At 42.8% G+C, this 21925-nt stretch overlaps 1 protein-coding gene across 2 annotated transcripts; it reads left to right on the forward strand.

The window, feature by feature from the left end:
* Positions 1 to 5140: 5140 nt before the first annotated feature.
* Positions 5141 to 21186, forward strand: LOC124254324 (annulin-like). Of its 2 annotated transcripts, XR_006892455.1 has the most exons (17): positions 5141 to 5250; positions 6726 to 7046; positions 8307 to 8558; positions 8745 to 9020; positions 10395 to 10513; positions 12160 to 12273; positions 12440 to 12614; positions 12976 to 13117; positions 13584 to 13696; positions 13819 to 13984; positions 14716 to 14846; positions 15358 to 15458; positions 17549 to 17759; positions 18326 to 18489; positions 19209 to 19354; positions 19736 to 20332; positions 21146 to 21186. XR_006892455.1 is itself a non-coding variant. In XM_046688248.1 (16 exons), exons 3-16 carry the CDS (start codon positions 8420 to 8422, stop codon positions 19911 to 19913), a joined length of 2175 nt encoding a protein of 724 aa, XP_046544204.1. In that variant the 5' UTR covers positions 5141 to 5250; positions 6726 to 7046; positions 8307 to 8419; the 3' UTR covers positions 19914 to 20534. The 2 variants fall into 2 exon arrangements, 1 of the variants encoding a protein (XP_046544204.1); XM_046688248.1 differs by lacking the exon at positions 21146 to 21186 and having other exon boundaries at positions 19736 to 20534.
* Positions 21187 to 21925: the final 739 nt, after the last annotated feature.

The following is a 21925-nucleotide window of genomic DNA, read 5'->3' on the forward strand; positions in this document are numbered from 1 at the left end:
TAACAAATGCCCCGTTGTTAAAGGAATGAAGGTTTTGTTTTGGCTTCTGACGTGGGATAGGTATGTGCTCTCTGAAGGTTGGTGTGTGAGATTGTAATCATTAAAACTGCTTCTTTAAATTGTGAGAACCCACGTTAATAATTCCTCTTTTCTCAAATACATTCTGTGATTATATAGAAAACTACCTTCCTCGATAGTATTAAGAATTATGGTTAATACAGGACAAGGATTTGGTGGTATATTCGCTGGACGCAGCAATGTATCTCTCCTTGTCCCGATTTTTAATTCCTCCGTACAGTCTACAGGTTTTAGAGTCAAGCCGAAAGCACATAATATATGATTTGGGGATATTTCTTCCTCAGTTATCACATTGGCCTTATTTGTGACTTTATTTGACATGTCACTTTTCCAAACTTTTTGGAAAAAAATTAATGTAAACCTTTATTTATTTTTCCGATATTTTTTCATGCACAGTTTCTTTCAACTGCTTTTCATTCATGTGATTAGAAACACCATCCGCCATATGATTTGGTGAGAGGTATTTCTCATCCATAATCCGTCATGATACTGTCGTCTACAGTATGTCTATGAATAAAAATAGCAAACCGTCTGCAGTTTTGTCTCAACCATCACATGTCGATTGCAATACAAGGACATGTTCTGTTCAAGGGGAAACCAAATCTTTACTCTTCACAAAACGTTGGGGTCATGAACAATAGTGAGTGAATAAGGTTTTACGCCGCTTTTAGCAATATTACAGCAATATCAAGGCTGGGGACACCGGAAATGGGCTTCACACACATTGTATCCATGTTGGGAATCGAACCCGGGCCTTCCATCACTTTAACCACTAGACAAAGCGTTAGTACACAAATATGTCTTGCCGACAAACATCGCATAGTCTGAACAATATAATACATCTAATAACTTTTCAATCAGTAGCAGGGTGTCAATCTGGACTTTGGAAATTTCAAGGAACGTCCATTAATCACTGTTAATTATTTCTTCCTATCTGATTGTTGTTGTTTACTTGATTTAAAATAATTGTTCGTATGTGTCAGCAGCATGTGGAGCGTCTAGGGGCTATTGGCATGCTGGAAAACTGCAGAGGGATTAGAAATCGTCACCATGCAGCTCATCTCCATGCTCCATGTTATGCCAGTGGTCCGGTGTTCGAATCCAATGCTGGTGGCATGATAACCATTGTCCTTAATATGTTTCAGGGAGTATTAAGCATATGAGTAACTAACATGAACATTGAGTCACGTGAACAAACACTAAACAAAGTCGTTATAACTCAACACATCCAGAATACAATATTTTCTTTTTTAAAGTTAGTTTTGCCATAGCAAAAATAACGTTTGTTAATATATTCAGGTGTTTTCTTGTAAAGTAGCCGCATGTACCGTCCCTGTCTTCAGCTGCCCACTGGTCCGAAATCCTTCCTACCAGTATGGTCTGAAAATGAGCCTAGTCATGACATCGATATTAGTGAGGAGTGAGTTTAGTTCTACGCCGCTTTTAGCAATATTCCAGCAATATTATGGCGGGGGACAAAAGTAATGGGCTTTACCCATGTGGAGAACCGAACCCGGGTCTTCGCTGTGACGAGTGGACGCTTTCACCACTAAGCTAACCCACCGACGCACATTGACATCAAAGATGGTTCGTTCTCCTTTGTAAAATACTAGTAGCTAATCCTCCTTCGGGAGGCATTGGGGAGTTTCTTATCCCCTCCCCATAAAGCAGTTATCCAGCCTTATCTCAAGCAGTTATCCTCCCTTTCCCCTCCCTATTAAACAATTATCGTCCCCTATCCCCTCCCTGTTAATTAGTTATCTTGCCTTATCTCAAGCAGTTATCCTCCCTTCCCCTCCCTATTAAACAATTATCGTCCCCTATCCCCTCCCTGTTAAGCAGTTATCTTGCCTTATCTCAAGCAGTTATCCTCCCTTCCCCTCCCTATTAAACAATTATCGTCCCCTATCCCCTCCCTGTTAAGCAGTTATCTTGCCTTATCTCAAGCAGTTATCCTGCCCTTTCCCTCATCCCTATTAAACAATTATCGTCCCCTATCCCTCCCTGTTAAGCAGTTATCTTGCCTTATCTCAAGCAGTTATCCTGCCCTTCCCCATCCCTATTAAACAATTATCGTCCCCTATCCCTCCCTGTTAAGCAGTTATCTTGCCTTATCTCAAGCAGTTATCCTGCCCTTCCCCATCCCTATTAAACAATTATCGTCCCCTATCCCTCCCTGTTAAGCAGTTATCCTGCCTTATCTCAAGCAGTTATCCTGCCCTTCCCATCCCTATTAAACAATTATCGTCCCCTATCCCTCCCTGTTAAGCAGTTATCTTGCCTTATCTCAAGCAGTTATCCTGCCCTTTCCCCATCCCTATTAAACAATTATCGTCCCTATCCCTCCCCTGTTAAGCAGTTATCTTGCCTTATCTCAAGCAGTTATCCTGCCCTTTCCCCATCCCTATTAAACAATTATCGTCCCTATCCCTCCCTGTTAAGCAGTTATCTTGCCTTATCTCAAGCAGTTATCCTGCCCTTTTCCCATCCCTATTAAACAATTATCGTCCCCTATCCCTCCCTGTTAAGCAGTTATCTTGCCTTATCTCAAGCAGTTATCCTGCCCTTCCCCATCCCTATTAAACAATTATCGTCCCCTATCCCTCCCTGTTAAGCAGTTATCTTGCCTTATCTCAAGCAGTTATCCTGCCCTTTTCCTCCCTATTAAACAATTATCGTCCCCTATCCCTCCCTGTTTAAGCAGTTATCTTGCCTTATCTCAAGCAGTTATCCTGCCCTTCCCCATCCCTATTAAACAATTATCGTCCCCTATCCCCTCCCTGTTAAGCAGTTATCCTGCCTTATCTCAAGCAGTTATCCTGCCCTTTCCCCTCCTTATTAAACAATTATCGTCCCCTATCCCCTCCCTGTTAAGCAGTTATCCTGCCCTATCTCAAGCAGTTATCCTGCCCTTCCCCCTCCCTATTAAACAATTATCGTCCCCTATCCCCTCCCTGTTAAGCAGTTATCCTGCCTTATCTCAAGCAGTTATCCTGCCCTTTCCCCTCCCTATTAAACAATTATCGTCCCCTATCCCCTCCCCGTTAAGCAGTTATCCTGCCTTATCTCAAGCAGTTATCCTGCCCTTGACCCTCCCTATTAAACAATTATCGTCCCCTATCCCCTCCCTGTTAAGCAGTTATCCTGCCTTATCTCAAGCAGTTATCCTCCCTTTCCCCATCCCTATTAAACAATTATCGTCCCCTATCCCCTCCCTGTAAAGCAGTTATCCTGCCTTATCTCAAGCAGTTATCCTGCCCTTTCCCCATCCATATTAAACAGTCTCCACATCCCCTGATTCTTGAACCCTAGACACCAGTGGTACATGTCAACCTGTTCCCGACAGACTACAGAGTGACATTATGCACTGCCGGATAACTATCACATCATGCATTATGTGCACCTAGTCACAGTTGTGTGTTGTCTTCGTGCATACCAGCATGTGTGCCTGTCTCTGACACGACCGCTGACTCAGCAAGGCTTTATACTCAGCTGTGAGAATACAATACAGAACAAGCAAAACAAACGAGAATTATTTAAATAAAAATAGAGGAAAAAACCCCAACTTTCTATACACGCTCTGTGGGATCTACACACAATTTGGATGGTTTCAACCAACACTAAATTATTTTGAATTGAAAGATTCTTATCAATGAGAAATAAGAAACGCGTTCCACATCCTTTTGAAATGTCTGAACCACAGAGTCGGCTTTTGGATTCCGCCTATAAAATGTACATGAGTTGAATCACTATCAAGCAGTAATGATACCACCTTCGCGAAAAATGGAGCACACCCCGCCTCGCCAGTCTACCCGACACAAACACTTGCAAAGGGTGGTGGGGTAGCGTAGTGGTTAAAGCGTTTGCTCGTCACGGCGATGACCTGGGTTCGATTTCCCACATGGGTACGATGTGCAAAGCGCATTTCTGGTGTCCCCCGCCGTGATATTGCTGGAATATTGCTAATAGCAGCGTAAAACCATACTCACTCACTCACTTGCAAAGGCAAGTAAACTCATCACCCGAAAAAACAACAACAGCACGACATAAACCAAAGCTGATCCGGACAATACTTTCGTCACCAATGTACCAAATGCTATAACGCCCACCCGCATTCCACCATAAAACGTTTTGAAAGTCTCCCTGAGGCCCTGAATGTGTTAGAATTGGTCTTCAGTAGCCCATACTCGTCGTAAGAGGCGACTAACGACTAAAGGGATCGGGTGGTCTGGTACGTTGACTTGCTTGACACATGTCATCGTATCCTAATTGCGTAGATCGATGTTCATGCTGTTGATTGTCTGGTCCAGACTCGATTATTTACAGACCGCCGCCATAAAGCTTGAATATTGCTGATTTCTGCGATTTCAGCGCCTTGACCATGTACTAGTTGCGTGGATATGTGTGTTACGTGGATATGCGTGTTACGTGGATATGCGTGTTACGTGGATATGCGTGTTACGTGGATATGAGTGTTACGTGGACACAACAACCAAACCAACCAACTGAATGTTGCAAATCAGGATGAAAACAGCTGACTCAAAATGCCGCGAAATGCAAAGACCAAAGTCCGCCGCTACAGGAACACTGCCGTGGCTGTCACAGAAGGTTTGTTGCATGATTCATAGAGGAGCTCCGATATGTAGGCGAGTATTACACTACATCTGTCCACCCTAGCATTCCGAGGGTAGTCAGGACTGGCTAATCTTTTCCACTGACGTGATATCTGCATGCTGTATCACCATTCACGTAATGTTTACATAACGAACTGGATATCACACAGAGAGGTGTCTTATTAGCTATAAAACACGTGCCCAGCATAATACATATATGTATGAAGAATGATCCCTATATATACGATGATTCTGTCATATGCTGTACTTCTTGGGTCTGGTAAGTATTGGCATGAACGATAACCAACTGTGTGTTTCCTCTTCATCTTCCGCATTCTTTTCCATGGAATATTATCTCGTTCTCTAAAATAATCCCGCTTCATACTTCATTCTTCTACTAACACCGTCTAACCAAGATTTACATGAATTCCTTTTCCTTTCAAGGCAATCTGAAAGGCCTTCAGTGTTGAAGACTTTCTGCACAGCCTCAGCTAGAAGGTGATCGCAACGATCTTACAATGGGCTTTTTCTTCCGATTCGGTAACCCACGCAATCCCAGGTAGGAATATGTGAATCTTTAGCATTTAACTGTTCGTTCTGTCTACCCTTTTGAGATGGTTGTGTGTAGATGAGTCGTATATCGTTTGCTAATAATTCAGTTTTGGGGAATTGAAATAGTCATCCTAATCGAATCCCAAGTTCGAATACTTACACTGGCCAACGATCATTGTGCATACATCTATCACATATCTAGAATAGGTGAGGTGAGGTGAGGTGAGGTGAGGTGAGGTGAAAATGGGGTTCAACGTCGCACTTAAGAATATTTCGCTCATATGACGACATGCATGCGTGTGTATGTGTATGTGCGGCTGCTTGTACTAGCCCAGTCTTAAGCTGGTTTTATAGTGCTAGCTCACTGAGGTACCATGCCGCAGTTAAGCATGAACACCCCACTCAGACACATTATACTGACTCGAGCCGACCAGTCCTTGTTATACCCATTAATGCCGAGCGCCAGGCAGGGACCAACACGTACCATATTTTAACGTCTTTTGATATGACGCGGCCGGGGCTCGAACCGCGACCTTCCGCTCTCCGGGTATCTAGAATAGGGTAACCTACACACACTTGAGTGAAATAACAGAACTGAGCTGAGTCTGTGAGTAAGTCACTGAGTTTACTTTTTTAAATATTATTTTTATCATAGGATATTGATATAGCACATATATCCACGCAACTAGTACATGCTCAAGGCGCTGACATCGCAGAAATCAGCAATATTTCAGCTAATTGTCGGTGTAATGTAAAAATCGAGTCTGGAGCAGACAATCAAGTGATCAACTGCCTGAGCATCGATCTACGTAATTGGGATATGATGACATGGGTCAACCAAGTCAGCGAGCCTGACCACCCGATCCCGTTAGTCGCCTCTGTAGTAAGAGGGTTGCTGAAGATTAGTTCTAACCCGGATCTTCATGGGTGAGATGAGATGACGTACCAGGGCATCTTCATATACCAATCTATTTTATGTAGGATGACTCACTGATACACTAATTTATCTTTTCAAAAAATCTTTTGTGCTTAAACAAGTTCAAGATACCAGAGACCCTTCAACTGGTTAAACAAGTATGGATCTAAATTCCCGAATGGTCTGTTAAATGATTGTATTCTTTCTGAAAGTTCATTCCAATTCTCAAACAGGCTTTGAATGAACAAAACAGTCGTTTCTATTTACATGAACCAAGTCGATTGCCTGCTGATGGATAATTCGTCCCCGAGACATAATCACTAACTTGGTAGCAATTTACACAGTAGTGTTGAATAAACAAAACAGTCGTTTCTATTTACATGAAGTCGATTGCCTGCTGATGGATATTTTGGCCCCGAGACATTGTCACTAACTTGGTGGCAATTTACACAAAATGTTGAATGAATAAAACAGTCGCTTCTAAATGCATGAATATGGATTATAGTGCTCATGAAACGTTTGTGAAGATAGTTTGAATGGTTTTAATTTTAACGGATTATTTTCAGGTGTCGCAGGGGCGGCATGGGCAGGTTCAGGGGGAGGGGCGGTCGCAACCGAGGAGGCGGACGACGTCGATGCATTGGTTCCAGGCGGGTGCCCTCATATTGCAGCCCCAACTCTCGACCACGCCCTTCAGAATGTGACGAAAGGTTCTTTCGACCTGGAATCGGTAATTTTTTTTAACCAACTGTTTCCGAGGCCACGCCCGTCAACACGCCCAGGGCCACCGGGTTCACGACCGCAAGGCCCGTCGCCACGCCCACCAATAGAAGAATGTGAAATACCAACTGTAGGGCCCGACTGGGAGCAAGCCACGCAGCAGCAAGGTAACACCTGTCACAATATATCCTGAGACATCACAAATCATCACATGTTGTCACCTAACACAATGTCAGAAATATTTCGATTTACGGCAACAAAATATTTTCAGCAAAGTTTGCAATTGTTTACCAATAAGCGTATTTCATAACGCCTCATTTTTAGTGCTGTATTATAGTATTATATCAGTGTTAAGAAAAGTTAGTTTAATCGTTCGAATCCTAGTTACTCGTGAGTGTATTCCAGGACACCATTCCTGTCCTGTAGTAAGTGGACCCATGAAGATGTGGGTAAGAATTGGTCTTCAGTAACCCATGCTTGTCGTAAGAGGCGACTTATGGGATCAGGTGGAATATGAAGATGCCCTGGTGCGTCATCTCATCTCACCCATGAAGATCCGGGTTAGAACTAATCTTCAGCAACCCTCTTACTACAGAGGCGACTAACGGGATCGGGTGGTCAGGCTCACTGACTTGGTTGACTCATGTCATCGTATCTCGATGCTCGTGCTGTTGATCGTTGGATTGTCTGGTCCAGATTCGAATATTTACAATCAATCGATCGATCGGTCAATCAATCAATCAATCAATCAATGCCAAGTGCAGGGATCCAAAGAACCATGTCCTTCATTCTTGTGAAAGTCGTTAAGGGCAATGTAGGTTCCAAGAATCACTTTCCTGTCACTAATCAAATGGTGAAACCCGTGTCGACATTCAACTTTCAGGCATAGCCAGCGAGATTGGCTAGCAAGATTTGGAGACTATTTTGCACACTGGTTACGACAATGACCCTTTATCTATATGATGATCCATTAGGTTCCCGCGTAAAATAGTGTCCTCCTTTGTGATTCCACCAAGACAAAATTGGTCAGTATTGTTTCATTGTGTTCCCTGAGACACAGGGGAACTGTACTAGGTCATGAAGTCTGGCAGGCTGGGTTCACTCTGTCTCATTCCAGCTGATGTAATTTGATGATAACATGTGAATAAACGTGGTACAGTACTTACGATTACTCTCCACACAAACACCTGTTGATGCTGGGTCGTGATGGTGGTGCGTGCGTGCGAGCGTGCGTGTGTTTGTGTGTGTGTGATGTGTCCTAACCCATCCTCTATGCCTTGCAAGCACCAGACAGAGTAACCGCAAGAACTATCGTTTAATTTCTTTCGGGATATTCAAACATGTGTTTTCAACTAGCTTGTCGCTACATCATTCAAACTGCTACGTAAAATTGCTAAAACTGTGTGTGATCGGATCCTTATTTCCAGAAGAGACAATACCAGAGGAGCCAGATGTAAAAGAAGAAGAGCTGGCAACAAAACTGCACGTAACTGGGGTCGACCTTCACTACGCCGACAATGCCAAGGCGCATCACACTGATATGTACGCATGCGCGAAGGGAACTGAAGGCAGAGACGCAGAGCTTGTTCTTCGTAGAGGTCAAGATTTCAAGATGACCATCACCTTCGACAGGCCGTATGACATCAAGCAGAATGATATCACGTTGATGTTTAATTTGGGTAAGCTACGTTAGAATATGTGCCTAATAAAACCAATACTGACAAGAGTGTTAGTACTACGGATTAATGTTTCTATTAACCACCAATTAGAATAATGATCCAATGGTGTTAGTAATTACCAATGTGTAGTTTTGCCTTGGGTGTATTTTCTAACCTCAAAATAAATATGCATTACACAATTTGCAGGTGACGACTACAAACCCAACAAAAGTTTGAATGCATCCTTCAGGGTGGACGAAACTGGGGCCACCAAGTACAAGCCGAAGTGCTGGGGTGCGACGGTCATCGGTCAGAAGGGCAACTCCCTCACACTGTCCGTCTTCGTTCCGGCAACTGTGCCCATCGGCGAGTGGGAATTCGCTGTCCAAACTATCGTGGACGTCAAGGACGGCAAGAACATTGTCTGGCAGTACGACCACACAGCGGACGCCATTGACATAATATTCAATCCATGGTGCAAAGGTGAGAACATCAGCTTCCTTCTGCTGCCAATAGGGGAACCATGAGTTCACAGATGGCAGTGTCATGTCAGACACGAGTCTGAATACAGCTACCATGGACTCATGCTTCAGCCTTGTATTTGTTAGGTTCTCCAAGATGCAAAACCGTTGCAATTTCTGGTTTTAAGAGGAAAAATATTGTTCACAATTCAAAATCCGGGATTTATTTACAGACGAGTTATTTGGGTTACTCATTGTGTTTTCGGAATGGTCTTTTACAGCTTTTTTTGTATGCGCTTCTGTTTGTGTTCTAATGCGCGGCGGCAACACAGGCACCCGGTATCTTTTGTAATATTCTGCCCGCCGTGATATTGCTGGAATATTGCTAAAAGCGGCGTAAAGCTAAACTCACTCAGTCAGTGTAATATTCTGTCACAGTAACCCCAAAGGCGGTTTTCATTGCATGTAGATTTTAGGAATTCTAAGACCAAAACTAAGAAAATTCTAAGAATCTTTATAAAGGCCCCTGAATGTTTATTTTTATTATTATTATTATCATTATAGGATATTTATATAGCACACATATCCACGCACTAGTGCATGCTCAAGGCGCTGGTATTTTTTTCCTCGACAATTGGATGTCAATCTCAACGGCACATCGTATTGTCAATCTCAACACCCTGGGGAGTATAAAACTCTTGCAGCCACAAGGCGCACCGAGTTATTGTGGCTTTCTCATCCTAACGATGTACCCATTCACAGCTGGGTGGACTGGGACACATAGTCGCAGTAATTTGTCCATGTTCACTGCACGTTGCTGTACCCGCAACTAGGATTCGTGGGTTCTTTAAAGTGCACAGGGTTGTGTACTGTACACTAGGGGTTGTGACAACAGTGAAAGAGTCTGCACACAAAGTTGACGCCTAGGTTTTTACACCCGGTCACATGTGGGCTCGATCCCGACACCTCAACCTCGCTGGATCACTAGCCTGGCGCCTTAGCCAGCTCGCCCACCGCGCCCTATGTTTACAAGATGAGAGCAAAGATAAATACCAATCGCTCCCTTTCAGCGAAACGAAGAGCTGTGCGGTACAACTCTAATTGCAGAAGAAACTAGATTACAAATACAACTACAATGAGTGTGATATCGTGTACGTAGACAAACGCCCTTTCAATGAACATCTAGGCAGAATAACACAATATTTGAAGTTAATTAAAAAGGACGAAAAGATCTATATCAAAGATTAAACTCGAAACTTCCAAAACTTTGTATCGATATTGGTCAACCTTCCGTTTCACAACGTATATCGACAAACTGCTTCTGTCTTGAAACGAAGGTTAAATATGAAGTTAATGTTTCAAAGTGCAATTAATGGTTTTGTGTGGATTCTAACAGAGGACTGGGTGTACATGGAGGACGACGTGTGGAGGACAGAGACGGTCCTCAACGACAACGGCACTCAGTACTACGGCACCTACAGCAAGGTCGGGGTGTCAGCCTGGGCCTACAACCAGGTAAAGGGAGCTGCATGTCAGGGTAGAGTTAAACCAGGCTTGTTTGGTTGTTCTTTAACGCCACACTCGGGATTGTATGACGGTGGTCTGTAAATATTCCAGTATGGACCAGACAACCCGGTGATTGACTTTATGAGTCGTGATATTGCTGGAATATTGCTAAAAGCGGCGTAAAACCATACTCACTCACTCACTCAAGGCAGTGTTCCACAATTTATTCCCAGATTTCCTCCCACAGCGCTATTCAGGTTGGTGATGAAAACTGTAAAATATTAAAGGAACGCTTGAATGTTCCTGTGTTCCTTTATTTGTTTCTCTCAGTATATATATGTAATGGTAAGAGAGCCCATCCACAGTTTCAACCGGTCAGTTAAGGTAATAGTTTCATGTCTAACTACTTCATGTCTGTAAGCTCATGCTTTCGACTGCAATGTTTCAGTTCAGTCTCATTGTCCCGACTCTGTGATGCCCATTACATTACCCACCCGTTCTTGCCCTTGGAAAGTTTGTAGTTAGGGGATAACTGTACTGTGTTTGACGAATTGGGGACGTATACCGGTGATTATATAGCCTCAAATTTAACGTTATATCGGCTACGCGCAAGCGTTAAATTTGCGGCTATATAACCACCGGTATACGTCCCAAATTCGTCAAACACAGTACAGGTATCCCCATTCTAATTCAACTCGTTTTACGCTGTTTTCTTGTGAAAGAAATTCATTATTTAAACCAGGTCAAAGTTCCCCTAGGTCAAAGGTTAATCAGATCACTCCTTGAACTTACACCATCGCCAGAAAAAGTAGTTCCCTTTTCAAACTACACACGTTTATTATGTGCACACAGACTAAATCTGACAATGATGAATAGATCATAGTATTATAGATAAAATGGACGGAATTATGATGTAACCGCCCTCTAGTTACAGAAATGAGCGGCCTGCTGATTCCTCAACTACGGGCCATTATCAGTTCTGTTGTCAAATGACGTCACAGTAGGTGACTTCACGTTCCATAATGACGTCATAAACCTTGTTTCATGATCTAACAGTGTTGGGTCAACAGCCCGTTGCGAGTAACTTGTTTGAACTTAAAATTAAATTTATGATACTGTTTTGTCTTTTTTAACACAGATTCCACCCATTTTAGCTGGAAAGGGGAGTTAATTAACCTAGAGCTTCTTCGAATGACAATGTCCTGCAAAGCAGCGGTACCCCAATAGTGTAGGGATACATTCAAAGGTTTTGGTGAATCGGTTTTCAAATTGCGACCGTATATGATTATACGGTCGGAAATTTATAGCATTGACCAATCATAACTCGTGTTACATACTACGTTGAATTAGAATTTAAGTTTTACAATGTCATACAATCAGTACAAAAAGAGTGTGAGGGTTTTACGCCGAAATATGTCACGGCGGGGACACTAGAAATGGACTTCACACATTGTATCCATGTGGGGAATCGAACCCGGTGACGAGCGAACGCCTCAACCATTAGGCTACCCCCACCGCCCCAGTTATCCATGAAGACGTGTATTAACATACAATAACAGGAACAATAAAACCCATTTATTCCACATGAGAGTCGTTTTTCCACGTTTCAGTGATCAATTAATGGTTACCCATCTATTCTTATTCCTATGTTTCAGTTCAGCTATGGCATATTGGACGCTGCTCTTCACCTTGTGAGGAAATCATACGGATTCCAGGCCACTCCAGCCATGGCCAGCCCAGTCAAAGTCTGCAGGAAGATTGCCCAGATTGTGAGTTTTACAACAGTGTCATTGATGCCATACATCTTTGACAGTCATTATACAACCAGCTCAGAGACTTTATGGCCTCGGAAACTGTTATGTATACTTATTTAAATATTCATGTACTGATTTAAATATTCTCCGAGTACAATACGAAGATGTGGTGTGGTTACAGGTTAACTCCTCCGACGATGACGGGGTCCTCGTGGGCAACTGGACCGGGAAGTATGCTGGGGGTGTTGCCCCGTCCACGTGGGTGGGTAGTGAGAACATCCTATTGAAGTATATGAAGACAGGGAAACCAGTGCGGTACGGCCAGTGCTGGGTGTTCTCCGCTGTCACCACGACTGGTAGGTTAATCATAGTGACACATCTGTTTAATGAAGATCAAAATATCAAACGACTTAATGAGGTTGACAGTCAAAATATGTTCGTGGCTGCAGTTCATATTTTAGAAGTCCTTTGTGGGAGAATCTTACCAATATGGACACACATGAATTTTGAACATGCACAAATATATCAGTAAAGGCTACCTTTTCCGTTTGTTGTCCTAAAACCCTCAAAGGTCGGTTACTTAGTAGCAACCAGGACATATTGGTTTCCATTTGGATGAATTTATACTAGGCTCAGCAATATATGTAATAGTGGACAAGCCAATTACCACTTTGCTTTCGGTACAAATCAGTGCAATATTTTCGCTTCTCTGTATAGTGTGTAGAGCTATTGGGCTGCCTTGCCGCAGTGTCACCAACTACTCCTCTGCCCACAACACCGACATGGCCAGGCTCAGCATCGACGTCATCAAAAGACAAGTGGGCCGCAAGATTGAAGAAGTCAGGGATGACTCCACATGGTATGTCTGGATGAGTGGGTGACTTTATTTTTACGCCGCTGTTAGCAATATTCCAACAATATCACGGCGGGGACACCAGGAATGGGCTTCACTCATTGTACCCATGTTGGGAAACAAACCCAGTCTTCGAAGGGTGACGAGCGAACGTTTCGACCACTAGCTTCCCCACCACCCCGTATGTTGGGAGGTAATATCCGGTTTTCAAAGCATAAGAATTATAGTTGTTCAGTGGTAGCGTGGTGTTGCATGCCTTGTTGAGCGGCATTAGACAGATTAAGCACGTCTGCATATTAAATATTACATTACAGTTTGATGAAATTTATAAATATCTTGGGCAGCTAACATTGATATCTCTCATGGAACAATCCAAGCTTTCCAAATTTGATGTACACATATAGTGTTATTTTGCCCTTTTCAAAGGCCCCATGAACCCGGCTAATGCTGATATTCGTTATGTTTCCTGCAGGAACTTCCACGTGTGGAATGAGGTTTACATGAGACGCCCGGATCTGAACACAGACGCCATGAAGTACGATGGGTGGCAGGTTATTGATGCCACACCCCAGGAACGAAGCGATGGTGAGGTTTCTCTGATATATTCTTCGAGACCTTGACCTTCAAGTTATGTTCAGTTCGATTGTTTCTATTGCTGCGCTCAAGTCTCTTGACGTAGATCTAACATAAGCTTTCTTGGTATGTAGGTGTGTACGTGTGTGGCCCAGCCCCTGTCGTTGCCGTCAAAGAAGGTCACCTAGATGTGGGGGACGACACCAGCTTCGTCTACGCCGAGGTGAACGCCGATAAAGTGGAATGGACGAACAGCAATCAGCTCAATGCCTTGGTGGAGACAAAGCGATATAGAAATGTGTGAGTCTTCAGGCACTACGGCGACTGGGTTATCGTGTGTGTGTGCGTGCGCGCGGGTGTGTGATTGTTGGCAGTGGTACACAGTAGTGAGTGAGTGAGTATGATTTTACGCCGCATTTATTCCAGCAAGGGGATACAGTGGTACACAGTAGTGAGTGAGTGAGTATGATTTTACGCCGCTTTTAGTAACAGTTCAGCAATATCACGGCGGGGTTACCAAAAATGGGCTTCATACATTCTGCCATGTGGGGAATCGAACCCGGGTCTTCATTGTGACGAGCGGACGCTTTAACCACCGCCCCCAAAGGAATACAGAGTAAGGTATGAGAGTATGAGAGTAACACAGTAGGGAATGGATGAGAGGAACACGGAGGTAGTTCGCTGGAAAACTGTACACGATAAGCACGCGTACGATACAGTTTTGTGGATTTGTAACTTTAGGTTTACGCCGCTTTTAGCAATATTCCAACAACATCACGGCGAGGACACGATAAATGGGCTTCATGCATTGTACCCATGTGGGGAATCGAACCCGGGTCTTCGGCTTGACGAGCGAACGCTTTAACCACTAGGCTACCCCACCACCCAGTTTTGTGGATAAAGAAGGTGTAAGTGATTGAGAAGGGAGGCGGCACTGGGTGAGGCGGCAACACAAGCATGCTATGTCAGAAGTAAAGAAGGTTGATTGGCCGATCTATCTTTCTACTTACTGATGTCTGTCGTTGCTTCAGTATCGGCAAGTGCATCAGCACCCACAAACCGACAGGGAAGCCCTACGTCTCTTCTTCAACAGGCAACTTGATGACTGGGGATGACAGGATGGAGAGGGAAGACCTCACTAAGTGCTACAAGTACGAAGAAGGTACGCCAATATTTACATTTAAGTATTTTGTCATTGTAGTCAAACCTATGGAATACTGTATGGGACATTTTCGCGATCTCGCATTCTCGCGATCTCGACCTTTGGAAACAAGCTAGAAATGCCAAAAGTGCGAGAATGCGAGATCGCGAGAACGCATTCAAACCTATATTGTTTTTGTTTTTGTTCCTGTATCTGATGGTTAATGCAGTGAACCAATTGCTGACGTTGGTTCTTGTTGCAGACGACTGCGTTAGGTCAGTCAACACACGTGAATGTGGTTCATGCAGCTTCACCAATATTCCAGCAATAGCACATCAGACGATTGAAAGGTCTTCGTCCATTTTAAAAATATGGGGGACTGATCAAGGTTACAACATTTAAGGCCTATTATCCAATTTATCTCTAGGCGTGCCTAGGGCACGCCACCCTTACGATGCGAGTACCTACGTTGCAGGAATGACATTCGTGTTCATGTCAAGATGAGAGGGTTTGACAATTAAGTGTATTTCAGGATCGGTAAAGGAGAAGGAAATTTACAGAGCTGCAGAGAGGAAGTTCCGTCTGATGAACGGTGACGACAGTGACCCGGCCAAAGCCGCTGCCCAGCCGCAGGTGAGTGGTGCGTGCGTGCATGAGTGCGTGCGTGCGTGCGTGCGTGCGTGCGTGCGTGTTTGTGTGTACATCTTTGTTGTGTGCGTGTGTGGTATGTTCGTTTGTTTCTGTTTTTCCTCTGTGTGTGTCTGTGTGTTTGTGTATGTAGGTGGTGGTAATGGTGGTGGTTAGAGGTGAAAATGTCCTGAGCTGTCTGTCTTGAGGGAGCCTGGGTGAATGTTGGTTTTAAAGTGTGTGGAGTGTTAGAAGTGTGTGGTTTGGTAAAGTCTGAGAAAGTAGGTGATACAGTTTGAGTGACTGAGGTGACTTCACGTACTGGCTGTTTGTTTAGAGATCTGTGAAAGAAACCGACAATCCTTCAAGTGACAATCCTTCAGTAGCTGTCTGTTACTGAAGAGGTCTGTGACGTAAGTAATGTGGTTTGAACTAAACCTAGTGCATCGACAGTCCAGAGGAGGTCTGTGACGTAAGTCGACAGTCCAGAGGAGGTCTGTGACGTAGTCAGAGGAGGTCTGTGACGTAAGTAATGTGGACTAAACCTAGTGCATCGACAGTCCAGAGGAGGTCTGTGATGTAAGTAATGTGGTTTGAGTGACTAAACCTAGTGCATCGACAGTTCAGAGGAGGTCCGTGATGTAATTAATGTGGACTAAACCTATTCCATCGACAGTCCAGGGGGGGTCTGTGATGTAAGTAATGTGGTTTGAGTGACTAAACCTGGTCCATCGACAGTCCAGAGGAGGACTGTGACAGTAGGCGATAATGGTTAAATTTAAACATATTTGATTCACAAAGTGAAAAGGATCAGAGACAAGTTCTTACAACTCCAACCCCTTTCAAAGAAGATGCATATAACAATTTACATCTAGAGCAACTATTAGAAGCAATCATTGTGAATTATTGATCGTAGGGAAATAATATAATACAACAGGTACACAGCAAGAAACTACTGCAATCGTTTGCTTGTATAAAGATGTGCTTTTTAAATATATGGTTGTTATTTTAATGACTACTCAGATCTGTAATACCATTAAGAAGAACTGACAAAGTAATCATAGAATTACAAACATCTGAAATAGCTTTAATCCTGATTCTATACTTACTGTATGACGCACCTGCGTATGTGGCACATTATGTTTTCTATTGCTGTAAGAAAAGTAAAGTGGAGCTAATGTATATAGTTCTGAATATATATTACTCCACAATGAGATCATGGATCATGAAAAGGTTTTATTCTTGTTTTAGGCAAGGAACTATTGCTGTAATTACTTAAATTAAATAATTCCCCGAGCCTACCCACTCAGGAACTATTTTATTTTGGTAAACTGGACTTTCGCAGTTCTGAATATACTCATGCCAATAATGGTTGTCACACCCCCACCCCCACCTCACACCCCTCGTCCCCACACACCCTCTCCAATTAAAAAATTGAAGGGGGTGACAACCATTATTGGCATGAGTATATTATAAAATTATTCTCCGTCCCGGTAGCGTTTCCAAACATGTTTCATGATATAGTGAATTAAAAGATATCTGCTTGGGAAGTCCTGGGTCTTCCATCAGGAAATTTCTAACTGTCAACTCGTTTTTTTTCCACAACCATCTCAGACTTAGCATGCATACTCGAAATAATTGTATTAGTGGTTGGTTGGTTTGTTGTTTTACGCCGCACTCAGCAATATTCGGCAATTTGGAGGCGGTCTGTAAATAATCGAGTCTGGACCAGGCAATCCAGTGACCAACATCATGAGCATCGATCTACGCAATTGGGATATACGGTGACATGTACTTACCATGTGAGCGAGCTTGACCACCTGATCCCATTAGTCGCCTCTTACGACAATCAAGGGTTACTGAAGATCAATTCTAACCCGGATGACGGGTGTGTTTTAGTGACTAAAATATGTCAGTTTTCCTGTTGAGATGGCGACAAATGTAGAACAGAAATTATTGTGAAGAAACCAGACTTCATCAGATTCGTTAAGCAGCAAATTGAATCAATGGTAGATACACGAGGCCAACCATTTTAGTACTGGGCAACGAACGGTCATCACGGTCTGGCAACTGTGACACCAGTCTTTCCATTGCAGACTGGCAACCTTGACATTGAGATTGAGGAGATTGACGATATCACAGTAGGCAGCCCATTCACCTGCAAGGTGAAGGTCAAGAACACTGGCAGTAAATCATTACGTACCGCCGATGTGATGCTCAAGGTGATGTACAAAACCTACTTCGACGCCGTCACGGGGATCGCTGCTGAAAGCACAGTGGACAATGTGAAGCTGAGGGCTGGTGATTGTATGTATATCCTTAATCCTCCATAATCTGTAAAAACCTATCTTGGGTGTATGGTGTGTATTTGCACCTGTACACTGCAACTGTAAATGTTCAGTCGTAATTGTGTACAAAGGTGAGTGAGTGAGTTTAGTTTTACGCCGCTTTTAGCAATATTCCAGTAAAATAACGGCGGAGGATACCAGAAATGGGCTTCACACATTGTGCCCATGTGGGGAATCGAACCCGGGTCTTCGTCATGACGAGAGGACGCTTTAACCACTAGGCTACCCCAACGCTCCGTGTACAAAGGTAATGGAAGACCAAACCAAACACTGACCATGACATAAGCCTCACAACAGGTTCCTCAAGTCATCAGTTTTGGACGTAAAGGATATCTGTAATTTTTCATCGGGTCCATGATTCTTGATTGGGAAGACGCAGAGAACAACGTCACTAAAATGTAAATCAACATCGTGTTATTACCAAGTATGTAAATCAACATCATCAAGATGATGTCGACTCTCAAGTCTTTTGAATTACATATCTATTTACTCGTTCTTTTGACAACCCCGTGTATATTTTTCCAGGCAAAGAATTCACCATAGATGTAACGAGAGAGGAAGCATGCGAGAGGCCTGAAGATGAATTCAACTTCGAAGTGAAAGCTGATGTCATTTGCTGGGAGGATGAGAGGGACAATGCTACAAAGGACCTGGACTTCCGCCTGAGGAAACCCGACCTGACGCTCTCGGTACTGACCCTTCATGAGACTTATATCAATACAGAAGCAGAACTCAGGACTTATGGGGTTTACCCCATGAGAACTTATGGGTAGCATGTATCCCAAGATATGCCCTGATATCCTTGAAATCCCCAGATATCCCTGATATCAACATATATTCTTTGATATACCCAGATACCCTCTACTATCTCCTGATATCCTCAGATAGCCATTGATATCCTTTGATATCAGTTGATTTCAACATATATTCAAATATCCCTGATATCGTGGGAATATACCCAGATATCCACGGAAGTCTTCTGAAATCCCAAAATAACATTTGTACAATATTCAGGTGACATAAAAATCCCACCTGCATATCTCATGAACAACGATGAGAGGTCTCTGGATATACAACTTCTTTATCATAAAGAATATAATTTCAAACTTCTAAATACCACTCAAAGATGCATATCTTATATCTGAATATATATGAAATGCATTATCAGTTATCATAATCAGTTTGCTGACACTTGCTGCATGCGTTATCCATCAGACACCTGTATCATGGCTGTTTGGGTATTTTGAAACTCCAAACATCAAGGCCAGAGAATTATTGAATATCTTCCGATAACTTATCTTGGTTGTGCATGAGAGAATAGTATGTAGCAGGTTTGTTGTTGATTATATAAAATGTTAAAAGTGGTGTAACATTCTGTTGACTCGGTGAACTATTTCTCTATAACCAGGGTCCGGCGACGTGCACCCTCTCTGATACAATCAGAGTGGAAGCTTCCTTCAAGAACCCACTGTCGGTGCCGCTGACGGGGTGCTCGGTGTCGCTCGCAGGAGGATTTGCCCCAGTAGGCATTACCAAGGAGACCATGGAGATTAGGTAAGGGTTTCTGATCCGACTTAAGAGCTGCTCTATGTTATTGGCTTTACCGACAGGTCAACTGATGCACTGGCAACATCTGATGGTGTGATGGACATACTCTGTGACACATGTGGCATAGGTATTGTGTATGAGATTTAACGAGGTGAAAACTCTGGACGGAAGTTACACCCACCATTGACATATCATGAGTTACTAAGATTAGATCTATCTATCTTTTTCTATGTTCATAGTAAAAGATAGCTAATTTCAAAACCCGACAGCGATCGAACAACGCAATGCTAACATCAACCCAGTTACTGACTACATTTGCCATGCGAAATGTCCATGAGAACTACCTTTGAATACTTAAAACCTCTGCAATGACTTGCTATTTTTCAGGAACATCGGGCCTGGCAAATCTTGGTCCACCACTCTCAATCTCTGTCCCAAAGAGGCTCCCCGCGGGGCGAAGGCACGAGCTGTTTGTTTGGGGTTCGATTCCAAGGAGCTTCCTGACGTTACAGGGAAGTTCTCCTTGGAACTTGTGGAAGAGGCTGCAGTAAAGATAACCAAGTAATTGAAAACTTCCTACAGCGTTATGTAACAGCGTTTGAAATGTATTCTTTTCTTCATTTTGTTAAACTTCCAAATATCTTGGTGATGGTAGAACTAATACGTGAACGCTTGCGTAGCCTTGATGGTACCATTTTAGGCTGATTGACGTATGGTATGATTGAGCGGCCACTGTGGTAGAACTTGGAGGCTGATAGGAAAGAACTTTGAAAATAGTGCCTTCCAGATTTGAGGAAAGTGTTCTCAGAGACCAGAGGATGATGTTTCATCTCTTTGATGATGCTGTTGAATAGATTTGCAGATGAACCAATGCTTTGAAGGAACCGTTTAGACCTTTGAATGTGGTTTGTATTGGAATGGAGAGATGTCCGACGATTTCGTACGGTTTTTGTCGCTTTTGTTTTTTAAGCTTTGGTGATACTTGTTTAGACATTTGATGTAACTGATTTGAAGGTGCCTGTGCAGGTGCTCTGGTCGATTGTATCTGAGACTAACTGAAGGATTGTATGCAATGTCTTGCCTTGCCAATACCTAGAAACTACAACATTGGTTACAAACATCACTCTGAACGCAAGTCATAATAACGCATACTGGTCTCGACTTTTGCAAATACAAACCAAACAATATATTTGTTTGATGTCTTTCAGTGGCATTTAGAAGTTGTACATTGATGTCCAAGATATTTTTATGGATTAAACTTCTTTTTCAATTTCTCTCACGACGTTTCGAGACCATTCCAGTTCACCTAATGAAGGGACCTGGAATGGTCTCGAAACGTCGTGAGAGTAATTGAAAAAGAAGTTTAATCCATAAAAATATCTTGGACATCAATATATTTGTTGCTTGATGGGTAGGGCTGGATACAATGACTGATAATCGGAAATATCGTCGATAGGAAATATTCTGAATGATTATCGATATCAAAATTGTGACTTTTGTGATAGAAAAAACTTTTAATTTTCTCGAACAATATACAGATTTAGGACTTTATTCTTGATCTGCTTCTAAATTATGTTCAGGACGCTGTTTTGTTAATAATCCATGCCAAAACATGTCACCACTCACCAGTGAAATGTAATTTTTGACACTTTTTTGCATTTTTGCTTAAAGTTATGTCTCCGATATTTATCGATGATCGATCTCTGTTATCTGTATCGTTAGACAGCACTAACACTTGGTGTCCAATATTTATCTCTTTTCTTCAACATATTTGTTTTATGCAGTTGTTCTCTCCAGTCTAAGTAAACTTAGGCTCAGTATTATTCGTTACACTGCTATACTGAGTCTAACAAACCCTAGCAGAAGGTCGCGTCAGCTAACCTTTTCGACTGACCAATCAGGACAAGCTTACCAAATCGCGAAAGTTAACACTCGCACATACCATTTGAACCTTTATCTCAAAAACTCGAACGATTCAGAATGCTATTTTTTCTGCAAGATCGCTTCCGAGTGATACACATGGAGGAGTAAACAATCGCTGAACATAGCGTTTTTGTCAATATTCAAGGAAGTCATCTTGCGGAAATATAAGCTAATAGTAACTATGTCATTAAAAAGCCCATAAGCGTATCACTGCAGGTCAAATAGCTGTGTTTTATGCGGATTTTCGTTTGTTGATAGATCAATGTCAGCGACCAGTGAAGAGAAAATCCAAAAACCGTTTTGTAAGTCCCGCCGAACCCAAACGAGTAGTCGTTGTCTGATTGGTTAAATCCGTTCGGCTGTCTCGCGTTTGATTGGATGGTCGTAGGTCGCTCAAAGGTTAGCTGACGCGACCTTCTACTAGGGCTTGTTAGATTCAGTATAGCAGTGTAACGAATAATACTGAACCTAAGTTTACTTAGTGTGTTGTTCACTCAATTGTAGCACAAGTTGTTATTTTCTTCCAGTAAACTGCTTATAAAGTATATGCCAGTGTTTCTTTTTCATTTTACTACTGCCGTCAATGTTCTGAAATGGGATCATGAGGTGGCACCATTTTGGGCCCAAGGAATCGGTTTACTGAGACTGGTTATT

This window comes from Haliotis rubra, unplaced genomic scaffold (genome assembly GCF_003918875.1).
Source record: "Haliotis rubra isolate DU_JTF1 unplaced genomic scaffold, ASM391887v1 Scf57, whole genome shotgun sequence".
Taxonomy (NCBI): domain Eukaryota; kingdom Metazoa; phylum Mollusca; class Gastropoda; order Lepetellida; family Haliotidae; genus Haliotis; species Haliotis rubra.